The sequence below is a fragment of the Mytilus edulis genome, chromosome 9 (genome assembly GCF_963676685.1).
Source record: "Mytilus edulis chromosome 9, xbMytEdul2.2, whole genome shotgun sequence".
Lineage (NCBI taxonomy): Eukaryota > Metazoa > Mollusca > Bivalvia > Mytilida > Mytilidae > Mytilus > Mytilus edulis.
Window position 1 is genome coordinate 18,545,389 of NC_092352.1, and position 26,361 is coordinate 18,571,749.

The window sequence follows — 26,361 nt, forward strand, 5'->3', positions numbered from 1 at the left end:
ATGGAGACAAAAACTATATTCCTAAAAAGTCTTTGGGGTTCTTCAATCGAAATAATAGCAAGCTAAACTAAATGAGATTATTATAAGGGCTAAATCTCGTCTGTACTAGCCAAATTTAACAAATTTAAAGTTGTTTATAAAAAAAATATATATCATGAATGATGGTTAATTACGTTTTTCGGGTTATCAGTTAGACCGCATGGTTTTATTATTACAATAGGAAAACACCCGAGACGTGAAATCGCATGGTTCTATTATCATAGGTAAACATCCGAGACGTCCCAAAAATATATATAGGTGCTCCTATTATTGGAGGAACATTACACAGTTGTGTACACACACATGGCGGCATGGAACACGATCGGAAATTCATTTGACGATATCTAAACGTTTCGAAACGAAGTGAAAAGTATCGTGCGCCACGTGGGCGCTTACATTTGTCACTGTATGCGCCATTTCTTGTCAATATGCGCTATAGGCGCAGGGGGCACGTCCTTCCCGATCACTGGTTTGACAAGAACACAAACGGACGCTTAAAATTAGTGGTCTGCCAACTTTATTTGCAGTCGGATGACCTTTTCAGGAGAATCTTCCTTCATAACAGGGGGAACAATATGTTTAACCTATCATTCAGAAACCCCCCACCAACAGAAATGAATTTAAATCGGGACCACCACCCTCCAGAATACAATTATGTTGATAACCCCCCACCTATGGAAAAAAATATCGTCGGCGTTCCGCCCCTCCTAGGTAAAGGAGTAGGGGCAATAAGGCCCTTATTTGGCCCTAAAATTACTGCAAATTTTAAAGTTATCATACATATTCTTAAATTACTGAAAACTTGTCTAAGGTATAAGGTACTAAGAAAAACAAAACAAATTTGACATAGAACAAGTTACCATGGCAACAAATCTTAACCTAATTTGCATATTTTGTTAAATTTTGTGATTTTCCTTGTTTTTTCATCAAATTTGAAGTACATTTTAGACTGAAAAAGTATATGCGCACCCAAGAAACAACTTTATATTTGGTGAGATAATGCCAATAGTAATAATAAAGCTTTTGTTAAATTATTTTGTTGTTTCTCGGCTGCGCAGGATGTTTCCTAAACGGAAATACAGTCAGAAAACTGCATAAATTTTGTATTTTTCATCGTTTTTGTGAAAATAGTACATACTATGACGTAATTGTGACGTCATCAGATAAAAATCTTCATGTTTTTCATTTATAATTCTTGACCCTATCCATTTCTAAACGTTATGTGCCAATTTGAAATAGTTATTAAACATTTCATTTTCTTGGGCCAAAACTAGGGCTTAATGCCCCTACTCCTTTTACTGGAATAGCCCTTACAAAATGGTCTCACAACTTTTAAAAGAAATATGGAATAGTACAAGTGTGTTAAATGATACTAGATATTTAATACATAAACGGTTCTGGTTTCTATTTTTGATTGATTATTAAAGTATTCTGAAGCATGTTTTTCATCAGAGATAAATTTTCTCCTTTTGTAACAATAAATCCCAATTTTCAAAGGTGTCAAAAACTTTACAGGCATAAAAAATAACATACACCTCAAATGATATCATACCTTTACTAGATGTATACAATAAAGCTGCCTGGAAGCATACAACACTATTTTCTGTCAATGAATCTTCTATAGACATCTGCATACCAAACCCTGCATCAGGATTGATGTTGGGTAATGATAGTAAATCTGTTGACCGTACAAAAAAGTTCCCATGGAAAGTATGGATACTCAAACCTGAAATATAAATCGTTTTAATTATTTAAAGAAACATGGAATGGAAAGTGAAAAATATTTTACTTGGACAAAGATGGAGAAAAAGAGTATGATATGCCATTAATTTCAATTTCTTTATTCACATGCCATCCCTCCTATTTTTTCCTTTCTTTTCCTATTTTATTTCTTGTTGTGAAATTATGTTAAAGTTTCAGTAAAAATTTACAATAACTTAGAATATAATCCTCTTCTTATTTTCTCATATTGTTTAGAATGTGAACATACATTTTAGTTTTATAATGACTTACAACTCTTAGAAACAAACAAAAAAAAATTCTTTTAAATCTGTCATCTTAATGTTACCTGTCCTTTGATTTTATTGGCTATTAATGACAAAATTGCTATATTTTCAGTAAGAAGTGAATGAAGTTCAACCTAGCAAATAAGTACTTCATAGTTTTTGGTACACTTCAAGTTTTGTATGTTAATAAGGTATAAAAAGAATTTACCTTTAGTGCATCTTATTCTCATAACAGCTTCAAAACCAATCTTCCTTGTGAGATATCGTCTTAAATCTGTCTCAAACTTCTCTGTTAATGAAGGATTCTTCACACAATGGAATGAGGGGAAATAGTGTATACAACCACCAGAATACTTTGATATACAGGCTGAAAGTAAAGACATACATATAATAAATCCTACTTTTTTTTAGGATATTTTATTCTATGGAGATTGGACATTTGTTTGACATTATGTACAGTTTGAATGCCAGGCTTATAGAAATTTATCAAAGTTTGTTTATCCCCATGAGGGAAATATGAGGGTTTTTTATTTGAAGCAGTATATTGTAAGACTCGGAAATAATCCAAATTCCCATTAAGGTCAGTTAAAGTGTTGATTCTGACAGCTCTACTTAGATATTAAATCTACCTCAATTTCCATTCCTTTATATGTTCTGTTATGTCTATTAAGAAAGTGCTGCATTAAATATAGGTATGTTTGTTTGTCTAACATTTATTTTTTCAATATGTTATTCAAGTTGAAAATGTATATCAATTGCTTTATCAATATTCTTATTATAGACAAATTATCCATATACTAAGGTTCTCAACACTCAAGTTTACCTGTCCTTAAGGTGACCAAGGAATTCTTTTTTAGCTAATGTAAATATAGAAACAGACTTAAATAGGGTTTTTTAACATCTTAATGTCCCCTGTACTATTATTTGATTGACTTATAATGACAAAGTAGTTTTTCATTTTAAAAGAAGTTAACAATTGTCACCCAGCAAACAGGCAAACTTAACTTCATATATTTCTATACACAAATACCTATACTGTGTCTAACAATTTATTTTTTTAATACCAGGAAAGTGTCTTAAAATGTTAACTTACATATAGAACTGATGTCTGCATATTGACCATTTAACATAAACAGATCAACAGCTACTTGTTGAGCTGAGCAATCTAATGCCAACTTCTTATAAAAATCTGTAGAGGGTCCTAGATTCGTTACATTCTGCAAGACAATAAAACAATTTTAAATATAACTTTTCTTTTAGTTAAGAATATATCAAGTAATAATGAAAAACAAACCCAATACAATTAACTATACACTGGGGTACACCAGCACTTAAATGAGACTATAATCACATATTGCAGTATCCAATTAAGTTAATTTGATTATCTCCCCTTTAACACATAGGACCAGTATTATATATATTCTGTAATTTTACACATGAAAATTATCAACAGTCTTATGGTTTATAATTAAACTGGCATAAGGGTTGCAGTTGAATTCAGCAAAGTTGCTAAAGACTATTTTGATTGTTCTAGTAATGTTATTTTCTGGTTTTAGTACTGGACTTTCATAAGGAAGTTGATACTAGAAAAAAATGTCATGTTTAACAATATTGGTATTGTATATCTAAGTGTCATGCAGAACATTTTTTCCTTCATATCAGTTGATCTGATGAATAAATGTAAATAATACCTGAAATTTTAAAATAATAATATATATAAAAGCATATGCCACAGTACATATCAAAACTTAGAATATGTAAATTTGATAGTAACCAATAACAGATGGTAAAATTATTAAACCTCTTTTTATCAACCCCAAAACTTACCATGAATAAACTCAATATATCCATCTAAATTTTATAAAATGAATTTGTGAATATAGTGCAAGCCAATACTTATGAAATTCAAATAACACAAGTTAAATAATTAACAATATTTTATTCCATGCAGACTGATGTGCAGCCCCTTAGGATAATGTAAGTGGAAGATTTTTTAATTTCTTACAAACAAAGATTGAAAGCAATTTAGGTGGTACCTAACACTACAGGGAGATAACTCTGTAAAATCACCTAAACATTTAAATAAAGTTGTGTTGTTAAGGGAATATTAAGTTTCTCAATGATCAAAATAACTGTTTGCCAAACTGCTATATAACCAGTGTAATTTTTCTGATAAAAAGGTTGGTTCAAATTTTTATATTTTTGTCAAAGGGTCAAAGTAAATGCTTTGTCAAAATTTTATGAAAATTAAACGAGCCAAACTAATTTTAGTGAAAGTGTTGGGTACCACCTTAATTGAAAAAACCCAAACATTTTCTGAATTTAGTTTGCAAGACATATAACAATTTTGTGACTTTCACTTGAAAACATCATGAAAGCGTTGTTCCTTTGCTTTTTGCTGTGCATGAACTGATTTTGTGTCATGGATGGATACCCAATTTTCTATATTTTCTCTTATATTTATCAATGCATGTTTATACCTTGGTTGTTCTCTGGTTAGGATCTTCTCTATTCTCCAGTCCACCAGGACCTATGGTAGGTAATACTGTCTGTACAACTGTTATTCTACCACCTGTTGAATGCTATAATGTAAAGCGTGACTGATACATATTCATTTTATTTATACTATAAAAAGTAATTTAAGGTTAAAATATTAAATTTATCTAATTTGTTTTGATTTCCAATCATCAGATAAAAAATTTATTGAAAAAATCAGCTTATGAACTTGTATTAATTACAAGTTACACAAGAAGTAAAATTGAAAACCTGACAATATTAGAACAACAATAAATTAGGATGGATATCTAAGCATTGTTAAAAAAAATAGTCATGAAAATGGAGGACAGTACCATCTGAATGATGACAATTTGTCAGAACTGATAAACAGAAAAATGTATTTGTAACTATTATTTAACCCTGATCTGGTAATCAAACATATTTAAAAATAGTATCAATGATCACAACTGTTACAGATCTTCCTTATATGAGCTAGGGCGGATAGAAAACCACCTTATGCAAGTGCATGTGTACATGACGTACATGGATAAGTCTTTGATTGATTTTGGAACATTTGAATATGATTTAAAAGATGAATTATAGCCTGTTTTGTATGGTTTTTATAACAACTCAATTTTTAAACAGTTACAGATTTTTCATATAGATGTTCTCTTTTCAGAGTATGTTAACAGATCTAGAGACTAGATGTATTGATATTCATTTGCATACGGTTGAATTTTTATCCGAAGCAGATCAAATGTTAACATAACAAGATCTGGTTACATGCATAAAACATTACTTTATTCTAGCACTTACAATTAATTTATATGCAGCCTGAAGTGCAGCACCTAATGCACTCCCTGTTTCTCTGTTGCTTTCAAACAAAGTTGGCAGTTGATTTAATAAATCTGATACCATTTCTTTACTCTCTTGTAAATTGACTAGTAAGTTATCAGGACAAGGAAGAAAAACATCTGAAAGTAAAACAGAGATATAGTTAATTAATACCAATACAATTATGACAATTTCTACATGGTTTAATTTTGTGAGGTTTTTTAAAGTATTGTTTTCTCAATTGCAAGCTCCATTTGGGTTCAAAGTTGGATTCAAACTCAAAGGACTATTGCCCAAAAGCTTTCATGCTTTGTATGATTATTTGCCATAATATTTGGTTGACTGCACTTTACAGTCATTTTGATTTTAGTTATAATAGTTATGGGGACTTTGACAATTTGTTTACTATCATGTAAAGATGACTTTACTGTGCTGTCATTTTGATTTGATAGTTAATGCAATTGGACTATAGGTTGCATTTCTGTAAATATTGACAATGCATTTTCCCGTAGGAACTCCCTTTACGGCTAAAACTGTACCACTTTTACTATGAAGTTTTGAAAAAAAATCATATCCTAGAATGGAAAGTTCATATGTACTACTATTTTTTTCAAAGGTCAAACAAGTGAAACTGCGAGCTACTGCTCACTGATGATACCCCCGCCGCAAGTGGATAATATTAATAGTGTAAAAATATGCAAGTGTTCGGTAAACAGGAAGTTGTCGAGTGATGAATCTGAAAAAACATCACACGGTATAGCTGACTTATATAAATCCTGAAACCAAATTTCAGAAATCCTTGTATTGTAGTTCCTGAGAAAAATGTGACGAAAATTTTCAACTTGGCTATCATGTGTAAAATCAGACAAGTGTTCGGTAAACAGGAAGTTGTCAAGTGATGAATCTGAAAACGCATCACACGGTATGGCTGACATATATAAATGTTGATACCAAATTACAGAAAGGGTGGATGTGTAGTTCCTGAGAAAAATGTGACGAAAGTTTCATGGGACAGACTAACTGACGGACGGACTGATGGACGGACTGCTGGACGGACTGACAGACAGAGGTAAAACAGTATACCCCCCCTTTTTTAAAGCAGGGGTATAATAAAGCGGGGGTATAAATATAGGGCTGTGAGGCATATTTTCAACGTTTATATGCCCCGAACTTCCATGAGTTTAAACTAACACTAAATGTCTTAAATATCCCTACCTCGACTGTAGGGTTACCATAGATTTCAATATGAACAATATTCACATGTATTTTTTCTGGTAACTTTCCCAAGTTATGTCTCTATGAGATGCAACCTACAGATCAGAACTGAGAACCAGTATTTAAACAAAATGAATTTTCTATGAATATTCTAAATCTCCCCAAAAGAGGCGTGGTTTGAGAAACAGCTGTATTTACAAAGTGCAACCTATAACCATTTTTTAAAAATTGTAACAATGACACTTTTGAAGTATAACTCTCTAAATCTGTTTCCTAATAAGATTTTATATTTGTAGAATTGGTTGTTATCTTGCATGTGTGACAATACTTTACTGTTATTTCTGATTATTTTTTGGAGAGTTATTGAGCATTGACTATCTTAACTTGTTGATGCACACATATATGTTGAAACTTTCAACACAAAGGTAGAGGAAATTCCACTACTGTCTAGTAATCTTTTTTTCTTAATAAAGCTGTCTGATAATTATACAAACCATCAACATCAGAAACAATCAACATCTGAGGTTGTGACAAGTTCTCTTCCAAGTTAAAGAAATATAATGCACAATCATAACACAGAAAACCAATCTGAGTCCTAGAATCACTGGGAATTTTATCTAACTCATCTAATAATGTCTGACAAAATGTATTCAAATAACCTACAATAAAAAATATAATGCAATAGAAAGTGTTACTAGTACTTGTGTCTGTTTTATCTCTATCAATTCACCATAGGTTATAATGAAGAATTTAAACCATATAGTAGATTATGATTTGGTAAGATTTCTTTAAATGTCTTAAAAAATTGTAAAAACAAAAAATATTTTTTTCTTGTCAAGTATTATTCTTTTTACATCAACGTAATTCTGATTAAGTACTCACCAGTTTCTATTGCATTGAAAGACACATCTAGTAAATACAGGTACACTGCTGGTTGTGGTGGACGTAACTACAAACACAAGAATTTGAGAATTAAAAAAATTACGTCTTTAAATATCAAACCATACTTTTAAAATTAAAAATTATAGGCCAAAATATAGAAACAGCATAAAAAGTACATACAAAGAATGGGACTTTTATTTTCTAGTTCCTATGAATTCAATATACTAATACATGGACAATAATAATATCCATCTAATCAGATAAGCCTTTTTTAACTGATTTTAATAGTTAATTCTTTTGCTGTATGGTTTCACCACTGTCTAAAAGGACAGGGGAGTGTTGCGACTTCAAACTAGTTTAACCCAGCCATATTTTGTGTGCCTGACCAAAATCAGGAGCCTGCAATTGAATGGTTGTTATTTGTTGCTGTGTAACATATTTGTTTTTTTGTTCATTAGTTTATCCATTAATTAGGCCGATAGTTTACTAGTTTACATTGTTTTATATTTGTCATTTTGGGACCTTTTATAGCTGACTATGCGGTATGGGCTTTACTCATTGTTAAGGCAGTACAGTGACCCACAGTTGTTAATTTCTGTGTCATTTGGTCTCTTGTAGAGAGTCGTCTCGCAAGCAATCATACCACTTCTTCTCATTTATATATGGATGATAATAATAACATAATCATGTCATACTTTGTTCTAAACCAACAATTTCAGTCAAATTTTTATAGTGAGTTTACAAGTGAACAGTCCACATTAAGACATGTTACACTAACTGTATTTTACTACAATCTGATTATCATTTAGTACTACTATTCCAGTTAAAATCATAAGAGTACCACTTACCATATACTCTGAAGGAGCAATGAACTCTATAGTGGCAGACTTGATCTCAGGTCTTCGTTGTGGTTCTCCATATGTCTTAGTCACAGGGTCAAAATTAAACTCTTCAGGCACTAAAAATACACATATTATTAAACTTGCTTGTGAGTAAGAGAAAATATACAATAAGATAATCATTAAGCTTTCTAGTACAATTCTAATTACTGGTCAAAGAATTAATAAGTCATATATTTTATGCATTAAAAACTGTTAAAAATTACATTAAATACTAAATTGCTTTGAATTGTTAGAAAGACACACTACATGATCTTGGTCTAGAATATTATTCAAATAATTTTTACTGAAACAAAAAGCACATCTTAAGCTCAGGGCTATTCCAGAAAAAAATGTATGGGGGGGTTGGAAGGCAGTTTTTGTCAGCACCTGCCACCCAGACAATTGTAATTTAGAATTATAGTGCATTATAGTGTGAAAAGTTGCTCTGATACCCATCACCCATGTATTATTTATACAATGTGCCTTCCAACCCCCCCATACATTTTTTTCTGGAATAGCCCTCATGAGTTTCTTGCATACAAAAAATTATGTTGTCTCATTTGCGAATTAAACATTTATATTATACTAAAGATTATTAATTAGAAATCACATAAATGTAACTTTTTCAACCATTTCTTAAGCATTGCAATAGTTCTTGTAATTTAACATACATTCATTTACTCTGTAACATAGATTACACTTCCATCGTCGCTGATCCACAAAGTAAACAAAAGGATTGATATATGTCCTACACGATCGACAGCGCACTATCACATTAGATTGTATAACAGGAAGTTGCTGAAAATGAGAGAAAAGTTAAAATAAACAACTAATATATAGTGGTTTTTCAGAATAATAGCAAAGTTAATTCTTTAGTCTTTACATTCAAAGCCATTTTTCTAGAGAATTTTTCAACTCAGTCAAACTGTTAACTGTCAAATTATATATATGTTTTTTTCAAAAGCTTCTTTATTTGTTCTCTTTGTAATAAACTGAAAAGATATAAATTCAGCATGGACACAATTTACAAACTAAAGTTTCCAAATCATTTTTTTTTTAAAAGTCAATAACACCCTGTCAATATAAGCAAGAGGAAACAGCATTGTTTATTGTCTGAGATATGTCAATAATTTTTATTTCCTAAGTATTTTACACATTTAAAATATGCATAAACTGTGTTTGCAAAACAGGCAAAGAAAATTATGTACATCACACACACTCTTTCCATAAGATATGTATTAGATAGACGAATGATGGAAAAAATAAACAACAGCTCCTAATTTGGCAGTTATCTTATTATGGTATAAGAGTAAAACAGAATACTTACTGATAAGTCTTTAAAAGGATGTATAAGAATGCCCAGAGGTAACCTAGATTTGTTTAAAAGTGACGATGTTTGAGGAATTGACGTCAATGTACACCTGAGGATACTGAAAAAGAATTCAAATTTGATGTTAATATTAATACCAAAAGTGTTATTCAAATTCAAATAATAAGTCAATAGTATTACAATTTTACATTCTAGATAACAAACTGTCAAATTGATATTATGAACATATTTACTTCTAAGATATTTGTTTTTCTCAATCATCTTGAAATAATTCTTTTAATAATTCTAGATTAAATTTATATGACTTACTCAGGACTACAGTTGACTTTTTTGAAGTCATTATGCAGTTTTATCTTTGGGTTCTCAATGCCATCAGCTGGTATCAACTGTTTTTCTTGTAATAAATTAACAACTCGTGAATCATCCTGTGAAATAAAATGAAGCATTTGTATTTGGCATTATACTTTCCGTCTCATCAGAAAACATGGTCGAAATAAGTAAATGGCACTTTATAATATTTTTTGAAACTTGAATCTTACCATAAGAGATTTTCTCATATTATTACTAACAAGTCATCATAATTAGTAATGGATTAGTTATTTAATAAATACTAAATATTTAAAGTTATTTGATAGTAAAACATTTGTTCTTTAATTTCATTACTTAAGACCAAGCCTCTAGTGATTATCAGGGCCTTAAATTCCGACCGGCATGAAGAGGATAGGTGAGGTGAAGCCACTAGTGACATTTAGTTTGTACTTCAAGACTGTTAAAGGTACATTACTATTGTGTCTTTACTTCATAGACAAACACAAGGTCTAAAATGCAATATGTCAACTTACCGTCAAAGACATTCCTCCAACATTAGGCATATTATTGTATTGTCCTGAACCATAACCATCCCCTTGCTGTTGTGGCCCTGGTTGGCCATACATTTGTTGTTGGGGTGGCAATCCTTGACTAGATGGAGGGTATCCTGGTCTTGATGGCATTGTATTTTGACCAGTAGGTGTTGGCTGGTATCCAGTTGGTGGTGGAGGCGGTTGACCATACTGTCCACTTGTGGGTGGCATTCCAAAGTTCGTAGGTCCACTTGGTGGACCAGAAGGCTGATACATATTTTGTGTTGGCCCAGGTTGAGGACCTTGTGGTTGAACATTATAATTTGGAGGTCCAGTTGGTGGACCAGGTTTAAAGTTTGTTGGTCCTGATGGGGGCCCTGTCCCCATACTATAATTCTGAGATGATCCACTTGGTGGACCAGGCCTTTGAGGCATGCCTGTTGGTGGAGGCCCATAAACTGGACTTTTCACATTTAGTGGTGGACCAGGCTGAAATAATAAAATTCTGTTTAATAAAAATAATATTTTGATTATAATATGATCTTTTGTCGAGTAAAATTACTATTGTTTTACATTTTTTGGTGTATTTCCCACAAACTTATTTAGTTTTCTATTCATGAATGCAAATAACCAATTTAATTGAATTTTAAAAATGATAGAATTATACAATTCACAATGATTAAATTAAACAACTGTTAAAATTGCATCTTCTAACCAGATGCTCCGCAGGGTGCAGCTTTATACGACCGCAGAGGTTGAACCCTGAACGGTTGGGGCAAGTATGGACACAACATTCAAGCTGGATTTAGCTCTAAATTTGGATTGTGATGAAATAGTTGACACAGCATAGATTTCAGACACAGAATGAATGTGGTCTAATGAACTTAAAATATTTTTTTTGCCTTTGAGCAATTCACTATGCTGTTGAATATTAATCCTCTAAAAAAAATGTTTGAAGAAATTTTCTTTTTATTTATGAAATCTGAAATGAGAAAAATTTAACCCATTTTTTTTTCACATCCCCCTTTCCCTTTTTCCAAAACTGATCTCAATTCAAATTTCAAATGGAGTTTGCAACAATAACTACTCATTTAAATACATCATAAAATATTAAAATGTAACAAAAGGTGCTTGTTATCACTGAATGGTAAAGATTGTTTTAATTTATCAGTTGGTAGTAAAAGTGAATATACATTGTACATTGTATAAAACAATGATTTAAGTTAATTCAACTCTATTCTGGACAAAGAAAGATAACTCCAATCAATTGAAAATTTCTTGCTATTGCACAATATTGTGCAATTAGATATTTCTTGTTATTGTGCAATGCTGTGCAATTGAAAATATTTGCTATTGCACAATACTGTGCAATTGAAGATTTCTTGCTATTGCGCAATACTGTGCAATTGAAAATTTCTTGCTATTGCACAATACTGTGCAATTGAAGATTTCTTGCTATTGCTGAATACTGTGCAATTGAAAATTTCGTGCTATTGCACAATACTTAATATAATAATTTTGGATCCTGATTTGAACCAACTTGAAAACTGGGCCCATAATCAAAAATCTAAGTACATGTTTAGATTCAGCATATCAAAAAAGCCCAACAATTCAATTTTTGTTAAAATTAAACGTAAGTTTAATTTTGACCCTTTGGACATTAATGTAGACCAATTTGAAAACGGGACTAAAAATTAAGAATCTACATACACAGTTAGATTTGGCATATCAAAGAACCCCAATTATTCAATTTTTGATGAAATCAAACAGTTTAATTTTGGACCCCGATTTGGACCAACTTGAAAACTGGGCCAATAATAAATCAAAGAGCTGAAAGCTCTGAAGAAAAATGACGCCACTGCCTCTAATATTGGGATATTTTTTATGCAAGTCTTAATTTTCACATACCGTAATAAGTTGAACATTGCAACATGTCTCGTAAGCATATAATTGATATTCGTATATGAGTGTGTAAAGTGAAGATGACAACTGACTGTTTTTTTTAATAACAATGAATATGTCAAGAGTCAAGACTACCTAAATGATCTACAGTATCCAATGACTACTGGCATGTTTTTTTTGTACAAATAAATAGGTCAAGACTACTTGAATGATCTACAGTATCCAAGGACTACTGTCTGTTTTTTTTTGTACAGATAAATAGGTCAAGAATACTGGAATGATATACAATATCCAATGATTACTAGCTGTTCTTTTGTACTAATAAATAGGTCAAGACTATTCATATGATCTACAATATCCAATGACTACTTGCTGTTCTTTTGTACGTACTAAATAAAGACTATCTGAATGATCTAAAGTATTCTAATTAATGTGTATTTTTTTTTCTTGCAATTACATTTTTCTAATTCAAGAATACAGACTACAAGTATCCTTTCAAACCAAATGATTATGAAGAGCCTGTTGTAATAAGCTCTTATACCCCACTAGTCCTATAAACATATAACTTCACATTCTTATTCAATTTTTAACGTTTTTATACTGATATTTTCATTTTTTTTTTAATTTTTGAATGCAAAGTGTGACACATTGATAGTAAAAAAAAATTTATCAGAACAGTTAATAGAAATAGTAAACAATGCTCCTGAGGTCATATGTTATAGGACTAATTACCCACATACTCATTAAATAAGTTACTAGTGACATACACAAATGTAGTTATTTCTGTTACTTGAAGCAAATTCTATTTCTTTAAATTTACACAATATTGTTATACTTGTTTTATTTCACATTGAAGATTAGACAAATAGGGATACTCCTTTGATTTTTTTATTTCATGTCAGTCAGGTCCCTTTATATGAAACTTGAAACCACTTCTCTGCCATATTGATATTTTATAACAACTCTGCCAATGACCCATATAATTTCATATTAATTCTTTAACCATATATTAAAGTAAGCTAGTTTTTTTTTTTTTTTTACACTAATCCACAATCTTTCATGTTAAATTTTGTCTCCATTTAAGTTTATGCCATTGAACCATCATGGTATTAAACACAATCCCAAGTAATTATGCTGTTATAGTGGGTCACCATATATTCAACTTGGGTGGCATTCCAGTTATTGAAATTTGTGTCTGATTGGATAATGAACTAGACCTTTAGGAATTGATCTCATAATTTAATATGGAGCCATCGTATGCGACCCCTACCCGGTAACAAAAATAAACATGTCAAGCGGCAATATTTATCACCAGAGATTACAAGTCAAAAGAGGATGGATAAGTCTCCAAAATGCTTGCCAAACTGGAACTACAACAAGATCTCCAGACAAGGACGAACAAAACGTTCAAGAAAAAGTTAGTATTTATATACAAAGAAGTTGGGGGGCTGATTCACGCTATTGAACCAGACGAATTCCCCTTAAAAGCATGTCCGAAGAGAACCATTACTGCCGAGAAATTCAAAGAATACCACGAAACAATTATTGTGGAAAAGCAAGTAAAGAATAACTCTTACTGTGAGTGTATTGACATTCCGCCAAGTAAAACACTGTACAATATTCAAACTCACTTTAGGGCCTTAATAATATGGTACAAGTCAAATCGGCACCTGGTTAAATCGACATCTAGTCAAATCGGCACCTATTTAAAGTCAATTAGGCATCCAATAATAAATATAAATAATTCAACCTTTAAAAATGTGAATAAACATGATAAAATTAGGTTAATATTTCTGGCCAACCCCTTCCTTATCTACCTTTTCTTGGGTAAATACTGTAAAATTTCTGGACAACCAATTCCTTATTTTTACTATTTTTGCTTAAAATACTGTTAAAATATATATTAAACAAATCTAACATGGGTGCCGAATTGACTATATCAAGTGCCGATTTTACCAGGTGCCAATTTGACTAGATGCCGATTTGACTATACCAGGTGCCGAATTGACCAGGTGCCGATTTAACCAAGTGCCGATTTGACTAGAATTCCGTAAGACAGTGATCGCGCCGATCAGGGCGAACGATCCCACCCCGCCAATAAAACCGGTGTATTAAAGCCAGCATCGATATCGACAATTTATGCACATTTCAATGCACATGTCATACAGATACAGTCTGTTACAGACTGTTGTAACTTTGTAAACAAAGATTGAGTCGGATGTCCGGTACTTCGATCCGTCTTATAACCAATAGAAAGTGTACCAACACGGACACATTATATTTTCTTATAAAAAAGGCAGTGGTTTGTAAAAAGAAAAGACTATCAAGTTTTCCCCGATTAATTATAGATTTTTAATGTTTTAACAATGTTTTAGTTTTACTTCACATAATCAATAAAGTTATAAAAATAGATTTATGAGTATCTTAACAACATTGGTTGTTACACTTCGATCTTTTTGGTAATAAGAAGGACCGGAGGTATGTAGACTGGTTCCCGGTTGATTACTACACAGAAATCATAATAAAAGCAAATTCCAGTTTAAATTATAATAGTAAATACGAAACCAACAGCGGTAGACGGAGAAATGTAATGGAAAGTAAATACGAACCAAGCGCGGAAGGCAGAGAAATGTAATGGAAGTTCAGTTCACTAGTATAGAAACATGCTGCTGAAAGCGTCATTTTTCAAAAATCTAAGTACATTTTTAGATTCAGCATATCAAAGAACCCCAAGGATTCAATTTTTGTTAAAATCAAACTAAGTTTAATTTTGGACCCTTTGGGTCCCTTATTCCTAAACTGTTGGGACCAAAACTCCCAAAATCAAACCCAACCTTCCTTTAGTGGTCATAAACCTTGTGTTTAAATTTCATAGATTTCTATTTACTTATACTAAAGTTATGGTGCGAAAACCAAGAATAATGCTTACTTGGGCCCCTTTTTGGCCCCTTATTCCTAAACTGTTCAGACCTCAACTCCCAAAATCAATCCCAACCTTCCTTTTGTGGTCATAAACCTTGTGTTTAAATTTCATTGATTTCTATTTACTTATACTAAAGTTATTGTGCGAAAACCAAGAATAATGCTTATTTGGGCCCTTTTTTGGCCCCTAATTCCTAAACTGTTTGAACTAAAACTCCCAAAATCAATCCCAACCTTCCTTTTGTGGTCATAAACCTTGTGTCAAAATTTCATAGATTTCTATTTACTTAAACAAAAGTTATAGTGCGAAAACCAAGAAAATGCTTATTTGGGCCCTTTTTGGCCCCTAATTCCTAAAATGTTGGGACAAAAACTTCCAAAATCAATCCCAACCTTCCTTTTGTGGTCATAAACCTTGTGTTAAAATTTCATAGATTTCTATTCACTTTTACTTAAGTTAGAGTGCGAAAACTAAAAGTATTCGGACGACGACGCAGACGCCAACTTGATACCAATATACGACCAAAAATTTTTCAATTTTTGCGGTCGTATAAAAATTGGTAATATTTAAAAAGGAGAAATAATCTTTTGTTATAATAATAAAAATTCTTTTTTATACGTTACGGTAAAAAAAAACCACTTTTTAATACTAAAACATTTTCTCATCATTTTCTATGAAAAAAACCGTTTAGAATTGATATTATATTTGCCTTTAGTATGACAGGATGTTTTTTTCCCAAAAGTAGTTTTCTCATGTATTTGTCATATCATATACCTGTGAATAAGTAGGTTGTTTTGGTGGTGTTCCACGACCTTGAATTTCCTGTGATAGAGGCGGTGTCATTGGCTTGGCTTGTTCACCTAGTGGTGCTAAATAGTAAAAATTGAGACAATAGGCAAATTAAGCATATTCAATAACATAATGTATTTCATTGGTGTATTGAAAGACAAGTTAGGATCTGTATGAAAATTGGGGAAATATACTAGTATATATACATCAATTTGAAACCCGTGTTATTGTGACTACACAAAATGTACAATGAATGTAAGTGTATGACTTCTTTACTACAATTATTACAACAGATGTCTAACATTGTATATATTCATATAAATACAAATTTAATTTAATAATATTTTTTGTAAATCAATATCAAAGCTATAATGTTTGATATAAGCTGAAAGATTAAAGAAATAGTAATGTCATTGCAAGGTATTACTTGAACTATTAAAGCTGGATAGTAATTATGGAAAAAAATACAAAAATAACATTCCTTCATTTTGTAAGACATGATTTTATAGAAATGTTACATTACTGCTTAATGTTTCAACTATTAAATTTACACTGTTGCATATTGTAAACTATCAAGTTTAAGGGTTACAGAATTTATATATACAGACGGATTATGAATTGATGATGCAGTCTTAGGGTTAGACAAGAGGACTTTATCAATTCACTTTTCTAAGGTGCTCTCACAGGATATGATTGTTTAATGTACTTTCAACAAGACAAATATTGTAGGTTTCATTAAAGAAACAGCTGACCTTTATGGATAAGTTGATTTTACTCCAAGTTTTTTTGTAAGGTTCATGATACTCAATCTTTAAATTTAAGTGCAATTTTCTGTGGACAGATGTTGTCTTTAAGCCATTTTACATTTGCTACTTTGTCTTGTTCAAGTTTTAATGACCCAATTGGTATTTCCCCCCTTTTTTAATTACATACCAGGTGTAAACTGCCCTTCTAATGCATCCATTGTTTGACTATTGTTCATTGGTGATGGAGTCCTGGAAGATCTCCGAGATGTGGGTTCTGAAAAATTTAAAAGCTGTTATTTTGAAAATAAAAATGAATTAGCACCCAGTTTTAGGCACTATTTGTCACCAGCTTGTAAGCATGTTGTAAACTACAGGCTATCTCTTCAACAATAATCAAAAGTACAAGATGACATCATTCATAGTTAATGGGAGATTTTGCTGAAAAGTACAAATATGTTTGTGTTAGCTGTTAAAATTTTCAATTCACCAATTCCTATTATTTTTGAAAGTTTTAAGTATATCTTAAGCATTTCTAGTTACATTTCTTTGTACATTTTTCATCACTTTTATTATAGGCAAGGGAAGACTTTATTTGATCTTATAATAAATTGGGTATGATTACCAATTATCTATCAAAGACCAAAAAGCAAAGTTATGAACAATTCCCGAGGTTATAGCACAATATCGTTTCGTGTATTATCTAAAATAAAGGCTGCATGACTAGTAACTGGCATGACTTGTTAAATGCACATGCATTCAATAACAGATTATGATTTTGAGTATATGTGTCAATGGAGGTAAAAAATCAGTGTTATATGATTATCAAAATCAAGGCAACTAACTGTCAATGAATACCTTGTGATAATAATATTTTCATACATTACAGATATTTCACAAATCTTCATATAATGTGAATCATGTTGATTGACATTAAAATGTTGAACCTAAACTTATATTACAATTGTATGCGAATGTCATTTAAAAGTATGATAAAGTAATCTCAGGCCAATAATACAAAAAAAGAGTTTCCAAAATTGTAATTTCATAATTTTTCATTCTGTAAGATCTAACTACAGTGAAACCTGTTTTAAGAGACCACTCAAAGGAGAGCAAAAAAGTGGTCTCATAAGACAAGCAGTCTTTTAATACAGGTTCAATCTATATGAAATGCTCTTGATAGGGATCTAAACTTAATGGTCTTACAACACTGGTGTGTTAAATACATAACACTGGTGTGTTAAATACATAACACTGGTGTGTTAAATACATAACACTGGTGTGTTAAATACAAATGGTCTTATATAACACAGGTCTGTTAAATATAGATGGTCTCTTGAGCAGGTTTGACTGTATATTTTATTTATGTAATACATATGTAAGATATAACTAAATTTGGCTTATGTTATGCAGTCAATCATTCCAATTATTTTTCATTAATGTGTCGCATAAAAAAAACATTCTGTCTGCATAGGTAATACATAAAAGTAATTTATCAAAATTCAGTATTACAACTTCACACACACATTAAGATGTAGTATTGAAGTGTCAGGTAAAAGTTTTGTTTTTTCTGAGACATCAAATATCTTTACCCATATTAGCTTTCTTCACATGATTTGAAGATGAATGAAATAATACAACAATATGCAGGTTAAGATTTCATATTCATTTGTAAACAAGAATAAACTCAATGTCATGCTAGGCAAACCCTTACACATAAATCAAAGTATAAAAAAAGAGAAAGCAAGTGTCTTGACAGATTGAAAACACACATGTAAGGTGAGGTGATGAACAAAAAAGAAAAAGTTATGCAAACAGGAAGTTGGTATCTTACAGAATATCCAAAAAGTTATTACAGGTTACAACATATCACTGTCAAGCTTCCTAACAAATAGGAAGTAATTCTAGTTTTTGGTTTCTGATAAAAATGAGACGAAAATATTAGTTGGACAGACAGGCATACATGGTGATTGCAATATAGCCCCATGGAATGAGGGTATAATTACAAATTAGTTTGGCTACATAGTCAAGAGATTCCAGATTCGATAGAAAACATAAAAATATACATCAAGTAAAACACAATAACCAGTGCAAAGCAGTATACTCAGAAAGCAGTGACAAACACTTAAAATCAAGGTTTAATTTACTGGTTAATTCATTTTAATTGAAGAAAATATCTGTCTTTTTTTTATATTTCTACAGATTTTAATTCAAATAAATATAAAATTTTATCAAATGAAAAACATATCAGAGATAAAAAAAAAAAAAAAGTCTGAAAGATTTCATATTTTTTCCATCTTTTTGATTTGAGTGAAATATACCTGAATTGTTAGGTGTTAGTCCCGGTGTAAGCTGCATGCCCACTTGGTGGGAATACTGTCCCTGCCCATGGTATGGCACAGGCAGACCATCTACAACACATATGTACACACAATAAAAAAAACATGCCATGCAGATGTTTTAACAACTTCACAATATGACAAATGCAAGTTAAGATGATCTACATGATGCAATAGACAATGATACAAAAAATTAATGTCAATTGGATACCATGACTCTCTCACACAAGTACTATGGTCAGTGATATGAACTGCAAAATCTTGGTTTAATCAATAAATTGGCATAATTTTCAAAAAGTTCACACCCTATTGAACATGTGTTTTTATGTCCTACATGTATGTTTATGTGACCACAACTTTAAGGTAAGCTAGCTTCATGTACCTTAAATTTTAAGCTGATATTCAACTGATATGAGGATGCACAGGCCTCAAAGCATAATACCCCTCCTCTTCCATGTAAAACTGAAGGGGAAGTATAAAATGGTTATCTTAGTTTTCCACAGTTTTTCAAATGCCTCATAGTTTTTATTTTAGGCCACCCTTAAAAAAATGTTTGTTTGGCATTGCCGACCCACACTATCAGCAGGTGGGTAGGTAGGTAGGGATTTTTTTTTTTTTTTTACATTTAAAAGCTTTATACATGTAAATCATGAAGTCTCTAGATCAATGGTGTCTAAAGCATTGCAGCATTGTTGTGTGTACATGCTGGTGGTTTCTTTGAAAGGGGTCAACCGTCAATGTCACATTCTACATCATATGGATAATTTCATGTAAGACAGTCAGTTTTATTGGCAGAGTTAACCAAAGTACCCAGAAAAAAACACAGAACTGAGGCAGGAAACTGACAAATTAACCATATAAAATGTATGACGTAAACATTGAACTTTTATTGTGGGACTGACCATTGAACAGAGGCCTGATGTCACATCTTGAAGTTGTGGTCACAGTTTGGTAAAATTACCATAAGTTAAATGGCTCAACCACTACGGCTCCTTGTACAAATGGACAAAGATTTAAAACTTTGATTGTTTGCTTTGGTTTTATAAACATCACTTTCTACACCGTATAGGTAATTTCATGGCAGTCACTTTTGTTGGCGTACTAAACCGTAGTACTTGAAGGAAAATGCCAAACTGCGGGAGGAAACTGACTAACCTTATTACATATGACATGAAAATCAAACCTTAATTTTGCAACTGCCCAACTAGAGCTCAAACCAACACCTAGAGGCTAGTAATCATACATGTAAGGTGTGACGAACTACCATACAAACACGCCTACTGCCCCTGATAAGTTTTGAGGATAAAGGATCTGTACCAAATTAGGATAGCACAATATTAAAAATTTGGAAGGTTGGCACAATTAGCCATGGTGTTTATACTAATATTATCCAAGTGCAAGGTTTTTCAGGACTAGGTTTAAAACGTATGATAAATTCAAAATGGAAATATGCAGCAGGACAGACAATTTTTTGCAGATAAATAAATTATGGTTTGTAATGCTTGTTTGATTAACAGAAATCTGGACATGCATTACATGAATACAGATAAATTAATGAGCCCTTAGAATTGTGGAAAAGGAGGGGATTTTATTCATCACTAGTACACTAGATACATTTATAAATATGTTTCTGTCAGTATCTTTTATGTTTTAAGAATTATCTTATTCATGTTAAGAAGAAAGGCAAGAAAAGGGGAAGTACTTCAATTGACACAAGATGCTAGTCTTTAAAATATGTATGTTTTGTACCAGGCTAGCATCTACTGGTACAAAACTACTATAAACCTTTAAATCTGGGACCATTTTGGTCTTTTAGCTTTGGTGCTTTCAGCCATAATTATCTTGAATGCATCATTGTGGTTCTGACTATAGAAGTTACTTTGTTCTCTGGTTCAAGGGAAACTTTGTCAATGATAAATTTCAAATATTTAATAAATTCAACAAATGTAAGAGCCACGCATATTTGTTCTGTGATGTCCCGGTGAAAAGCTTCTATCTCATGAAGCGACAAAGTCAAGCAGACATCAACTGTTTCTGCTTTACAAAAGATAAAATTTGAGTCTTCTACAAGGTCTCTCAGAACGTTTCTTTCAAAGAATAGTTGAACATATGATTTTTGATAAAATCCATCTCCCTTAACCAATGCATTGCAACATAGGGAGATGCTTTCCCCTGCCGGCCTCTTTGACATTATTTTGGCAGACTTTTTCTATTCCATGTCATTTAAATGTTTGCTCCTAATACAGTGTAAGACAAGCGCTTTTAAGATCGTGATTTGAAATAAGTAAAGCCAGGAACAAACTCGGCGGATACGATCAAATTCCGGCACAATTTCGATTTTTTTTAAATAAAAAAAAATAAATTTCTGAAACGCAAATAAAATTATTTGGCCGGCAAGTTTTTCAGTGGGTCAGGCGGCAATGACAAACAAATGAAATTTTATTTTAGGCCTTAGACTCAAAAAAATTCAAACAGATGCATTGATATATATCTAAAAACATTACTGATAGATTCATTGGTTAGCATCACTTTCAGCACTTTTATCCAAGGAGCATAACTGTTTTCAAAATAGTTGGATAAGCACTAATTTCTGAACTTGCTAGACATTGATGATAGAAACCTTTTATAACATTTTCATAGATATCCATTACAATTTATTGAATTATGCATAAAACTAAAGTAAATACCTACATGTATGTAATATTCCAATATCTATATAACCATCTATATGTTTAAGAAGCATTTGTGTATATTGAAAGTTAAACATTAGATGTATGCAAATGATAAAAAAATGTGTATGTGTACCTGATTGTTGTGATGTCCCTGGTTGGTTATTTTGAGAAATAGTAGGAGGTGTTCCTGTGCCAACTGGTAGGGCACCCATTCGTGGAGGTCCAATTCCTGGTTGCTGTGGGCCATTTACTAATGGTGGTCGATTTGGCATTCCACCTGGGAAACCAGGTCGTTGCTGTATGTTTGTCATTGGAGGTCGCATACCAGGTCTGATTTGTTGAATATTTGACGTAGGTGGCATTTGTCCTGTCTGACTAGATGGTGGACCATACATCGGTGCTCCCATCTGAGGCCTGTTTATTCCAGTGTTTGGTGGTGGTCCACCAGATTGTCCTTGAACAGGTCTTATTTGTTGTGTATTATATTGAGGAACTGATGTAGGAGGAAAACCAGGTCTTGCAGCTTGATGCTGTGATGGAAATGGTCCATTGCCCATCGGACCCTGTACATTAGGTCTTACTTGATTTGGTGGTCCATTGCCCATCGGACCCTGTACATAAGGTCTTACTTGATTTGGTGGCCCATTGCCCATCGGACCCTGTACATTAGGTCTTACTTGATTTGGTGGTCCTCCAATTCCTGATTGCATTGTAGCATTTGATGTTGGATATGATGAACCATTCAATGCTGACTGTGAAAATGGTGTTTGGCTTGGAGATTGTGGTTTTCCATGGAAAGGACCTGGCACATTTGGAGGTATAGATTTGTTCATGGGTTCAAATTTGCTATTCTGAATTCCTACAAAACAAACACACAGCTTAACACAAATATATATGAGGCAGTCGCAGGACATTCATTTACAAAAATATATTGCATCTATACTCTGTCAAATTGTTACAAAACAATGATACAATCTGTATCTGTGCTAAACAGTATACTTTATTGGGGTTACATATACTGGCTCAACTACTTTGTAAAGTGTAAAATATTTTCACATGAAATTTCAAAATCTATAGCTACCTGTCTAGATGTTTTTGACAAGTTTATGACCATCATCTAATTGAAGTTTTTTAATGTGTTATAAGTTCTGAAAGTTGGATGGGTCATTCAACTGTTAATTAACTAGCCCTGTTTATTATGATTTTATCAGAAATGCATAATAAAAGATTTAGGGTCATCATTGTCATGGGGTTCTTTCTAACTATATGCTGGTTAGGTAACTGGAACCATACATGTATTTTTAATTGGCCTGAGTGTAAGATCCATCACTGATCTAATGAATATCCCTATGACATACATTTTTGTAATAACAATTTTAGCATTGTGACATATACATGTATGAAAGTGGTCCATTTTGATACTTATTTTATGTTTGCTTTATATATTTTAATGTGTAGTTAGTTTTCTACTTTTGCAGGATAATGACCACAATCAACAAACTGATTATATACTGTCATGGGTTTGGTGCACATACAGAACAAACCCCTCCCCAAATTAAAAGAATTTAATTCAGCTTAGTCATCAACACGCTCAAGGCTTTAACATCTCCTTTGGAACAGTTTAAACAGTATTCTAAATTCAATTTGAAATTATTATGGTATATGTGTGCCACCTCTTGATAAAATTGACCTACTTTCATAAATATGTGGGTTTTTTTTTAAAGAATACTTGTAATATTGAAATTGATAACATTTACATTTTATACTTCAACATGATATATACATGGAATCAGAATATTTGTTGACTTACTATAGTGGCTCATAATCCAGAGAATTTTAACATAATACAGTTACACTTTAATAATAAATATAGTAGTTCCAATATTTAATCATTTCTTGCCACGAAATTTTGACAATCTGTTAAAAACCACGTCACATCTGTCGTAATATTTTTGAACGTGTTACACAAAAATAATGTGCTTATATGAACATAGTGCATAGTTAGAATACCAATTCAAAATACATAACCTTTAAAAATAGATCGAATAATACATGAAATAAACTAGAAGCCGAAATTTACCAGAACTGCGAGACGGGTTTGACATTTCTGATGTACTATAGAACTTGGTGTCTTTGGGTGGTATATATTCGCTCCTTAATCAAAATAATCTTGTTAATGGTACTGGTTCGCTAACTTGTAAATCAATAAGTTGGACTGGAAGTAATTTAGACCGCATATTGGTTGAAAAGAATATATAATTCAACATTTATTCAGGTGAGTCCACATTCTGATCTAGACCGGAAGCTTACAAATTATGGTCATGCGCATCACCAAAACGTGGCAAAGGGTGACTAAAGGAAAGAGTTTGGGTAGGGTACAACCGGGGATGTTCGGACACCTTTATAGAAACAGGCTCCGAAAGTGGTTTTCCGTTGTCAGAATGTGTAAATTTTTTTGTCACATTTTTGTGGGCATATTATAGTTATGATTTATTCCTCTTTTGTTATAATATCACTTATCAACAGTTAAAAAAATGCATATCCACGGGTAAAACCACCTGTGGGGAACTTCGGACAGTTTCGGGTATGTTCGGACATTGTTTCGGGTAAGTTCGGACGATAATGACATGGCTATGTCAGCCCGTTGGTTTATAGAATGTTAGGAATTTTAACGATCTTATTATGCTTATATAGTTTTGGAACAATGTGTCAATAGTGTATATCAGTTATCCAGGCAACTAAAATATTATATTGAATATACTAAACTGCTGCTCTTTGACATCTGACGTGAAATATCATTGGTATTGTTGATGCATTTCGTAATTTTTTACTGAATAATTCCTGTTGAATTGGTAGGCACTGGCTACGGTTACATTGAAATGTAACAATTATTAAAATAAAAATATTGTTACATCGAGGACTTATTGCCGGAATGCAGGCATGGTATGGAACTGATTAATTACGGAATAAACAATAAGATTGAGGGGGGAGGATCTTATTCGGGACTCTGGGATCGGGTGTTTTTAAGCTCGGGATTTCGGGATTGACCATTTCAGGATATCGGTTTTAAATTTATTTAAAGTTGGGATTCCGGGATCAGGACCCCTACTACCCTCCCTCAATATTTGGGTCAACGATTGGTTGTCTACTCTCAAACAGTGATATATTTAATATATATATATATATATATATAAATATTTCAGATTTTAAAGTAATTAATGTAATACTGCAGCTTACATATTGACATTAAGCACACTTTTATCGTCAAGAATGTCCAATGTAAACAGTGTACAGTGATATTGGTGGAAGATATTTTATTTATGTTGTGAACTCCATTACTCAGAAGAGGTGTGTCTACATTGGCAGAATATATACAATGTATTACAGATTACAGTTTATACTGTGTGTTGTTGTTACAGGAAAGACTTCAATGTACGATTGGACTATTATATATATGTATATAAATAAAACCTTTAATGTAACATCTACTATGTTGAATACATTTTTTTAAACTTTGTATTTTCAATGACAGTTCCTACAAATCCAGTAAGCAGTTTTGGAGCATGTTTCTGTCCTGTGCATTTTTTGGTGAACCCACTCCAAGCAGCCAATCTTAAACCATGTGATTGATTGATTTTTGTTGCTTAACGTCCAGTGGCAAATAAACCATTTGTATAACTGTATAAACATTTTGTCTTGGTATTGTTTAAGTTTCGATTCAAACGCATCTCAGATTTTATATTTTCCACTAAAAACAAATTGTGTAATATGGAAAATCTTCCTTTGGTCCATTGTTCAAAGTATAATGACAGTAATAACTGTATGTATGCAATTATATACTGGTACTTAGAAGCGAATATTTTTCTCAGTTCTTGACAACAAACAATTGAACTCAGTGGCGAATCCAGAATGTTTGCCTAAGAGGGGGACCACTCCCATCACGCTTCAGTGATTCCCAATATAAACAACCAATATTTTACAAAAAATGGGGGCCCTGGCTACCTGGGCCCCCCTAAATCCGCCTCTGGATCTATATTTGTTTTCGCTTTGGCACTACTAAACTGTAGTAGTTACGGTGACCTATAGTTGTTAATGTCTGTGTCATTTTGGTCTTTTGTTGATAGTTGTCTCATTGGCAATCATACCACATCTTCTTTTTTATATATGTAGTAGCTGTACCTTTCAGAATATCAAAACAATTAATACTATCATCATATTTCATTAATACAAATATTATGATCTAATACATATTCGTTTAGAAACAAAACTATAGGAGGTTCAAGTTTAATAAATATAGCGTGTCTATTTTAGTATGTATTCATCTCCAATATTGTTTGTCGTCATGCATATATATTTATATATATATATATATGACACTAATACCATTACCATGATTACGATCTGGTTAAAATGATTGATGTGCAAATAAATTTGGAAAAGTCATTCGTTCAGGTATGTAACTGTTAAA

The 26,361-nt window shown here is 32.1% G+C and overlaps 1 protein-coding gene across 2 annotated transcripts in view; it reads right to left on the reverse strand.

Annotated features, from left to right (window-relative positions):
• Positions 1-24,230, reverse strand: part of LOC139487754 (protein transport protein Sec24A-like) — a 33,517-nt gene extending 9,287 nt beyond the window's left edge. Inside the window, exons 1-17 of one of the 2 annotated variants that reach the window (XM_071272815.1) lie at positions 23,974-24,230; positions 22,027-22,752; positions 19,204-19,293; positions 17,073-17,159; positions 16,125-16,219; positions 10,526-11,014; positions 9,993-10,108; positions 9,681-9,783; positions 9,025-9,151; positions 8,321-8,430; positions 7,473-7,539; positions 7,085-7,249; positions 5,358-5,515; positions 4,526-4,627; positions 3,139-3,262; positions 2,254-2,412; positions 1,592-1,765 (exon numbers count right to left, since the gene is read on the reverse strand). In XM_071272815.1, the coding sequence (XP_071128916.1) occupies positions 1,592-1,765; positions 2,254-2,412; positions 3,139-3,262; positions 4,526-4,627; positions 5,358-5,515; positions 7,085-7,249; positions 7,473-7,539; positions 8,321-8,430; positions 9,025-9,151; positions 9,681-9,783; positions 9,993-10,108; positions 10,526-11,014; positions 16,125-16,219; positions 17,073-17,159; positions 19,204-19,293; positions 22,027-22,752; positions 23,974-23,998 (2,917 nt within the window). In that variant the 5' untranslated portion in view covers positions 23,999-24,230. The remainder of the gene's footprint in view (positions 1-1,591; positions 1,766-2,253; positions 2,413-3,138; positions 3,263-4,525; positions 4,628-5,357; positions 5,516-7,084; positions 7,250-7,472; positions 7,540-8,320; positions 8,431-9,024; positions 9,152-9,680; positions 9,784-9,992; positions 10,109-10,525; positions 11,015-16,124; positions 16,220-17,072; positions 17,160-19,203; positions 19,294-22,026; positions 22,753-23,973) is intronic. The other variant, XM_071272816.1, reaches the window with a different exon arrangement.
• Positions 24,231-26,361: the final 2,131 nt, after the last annotated feature.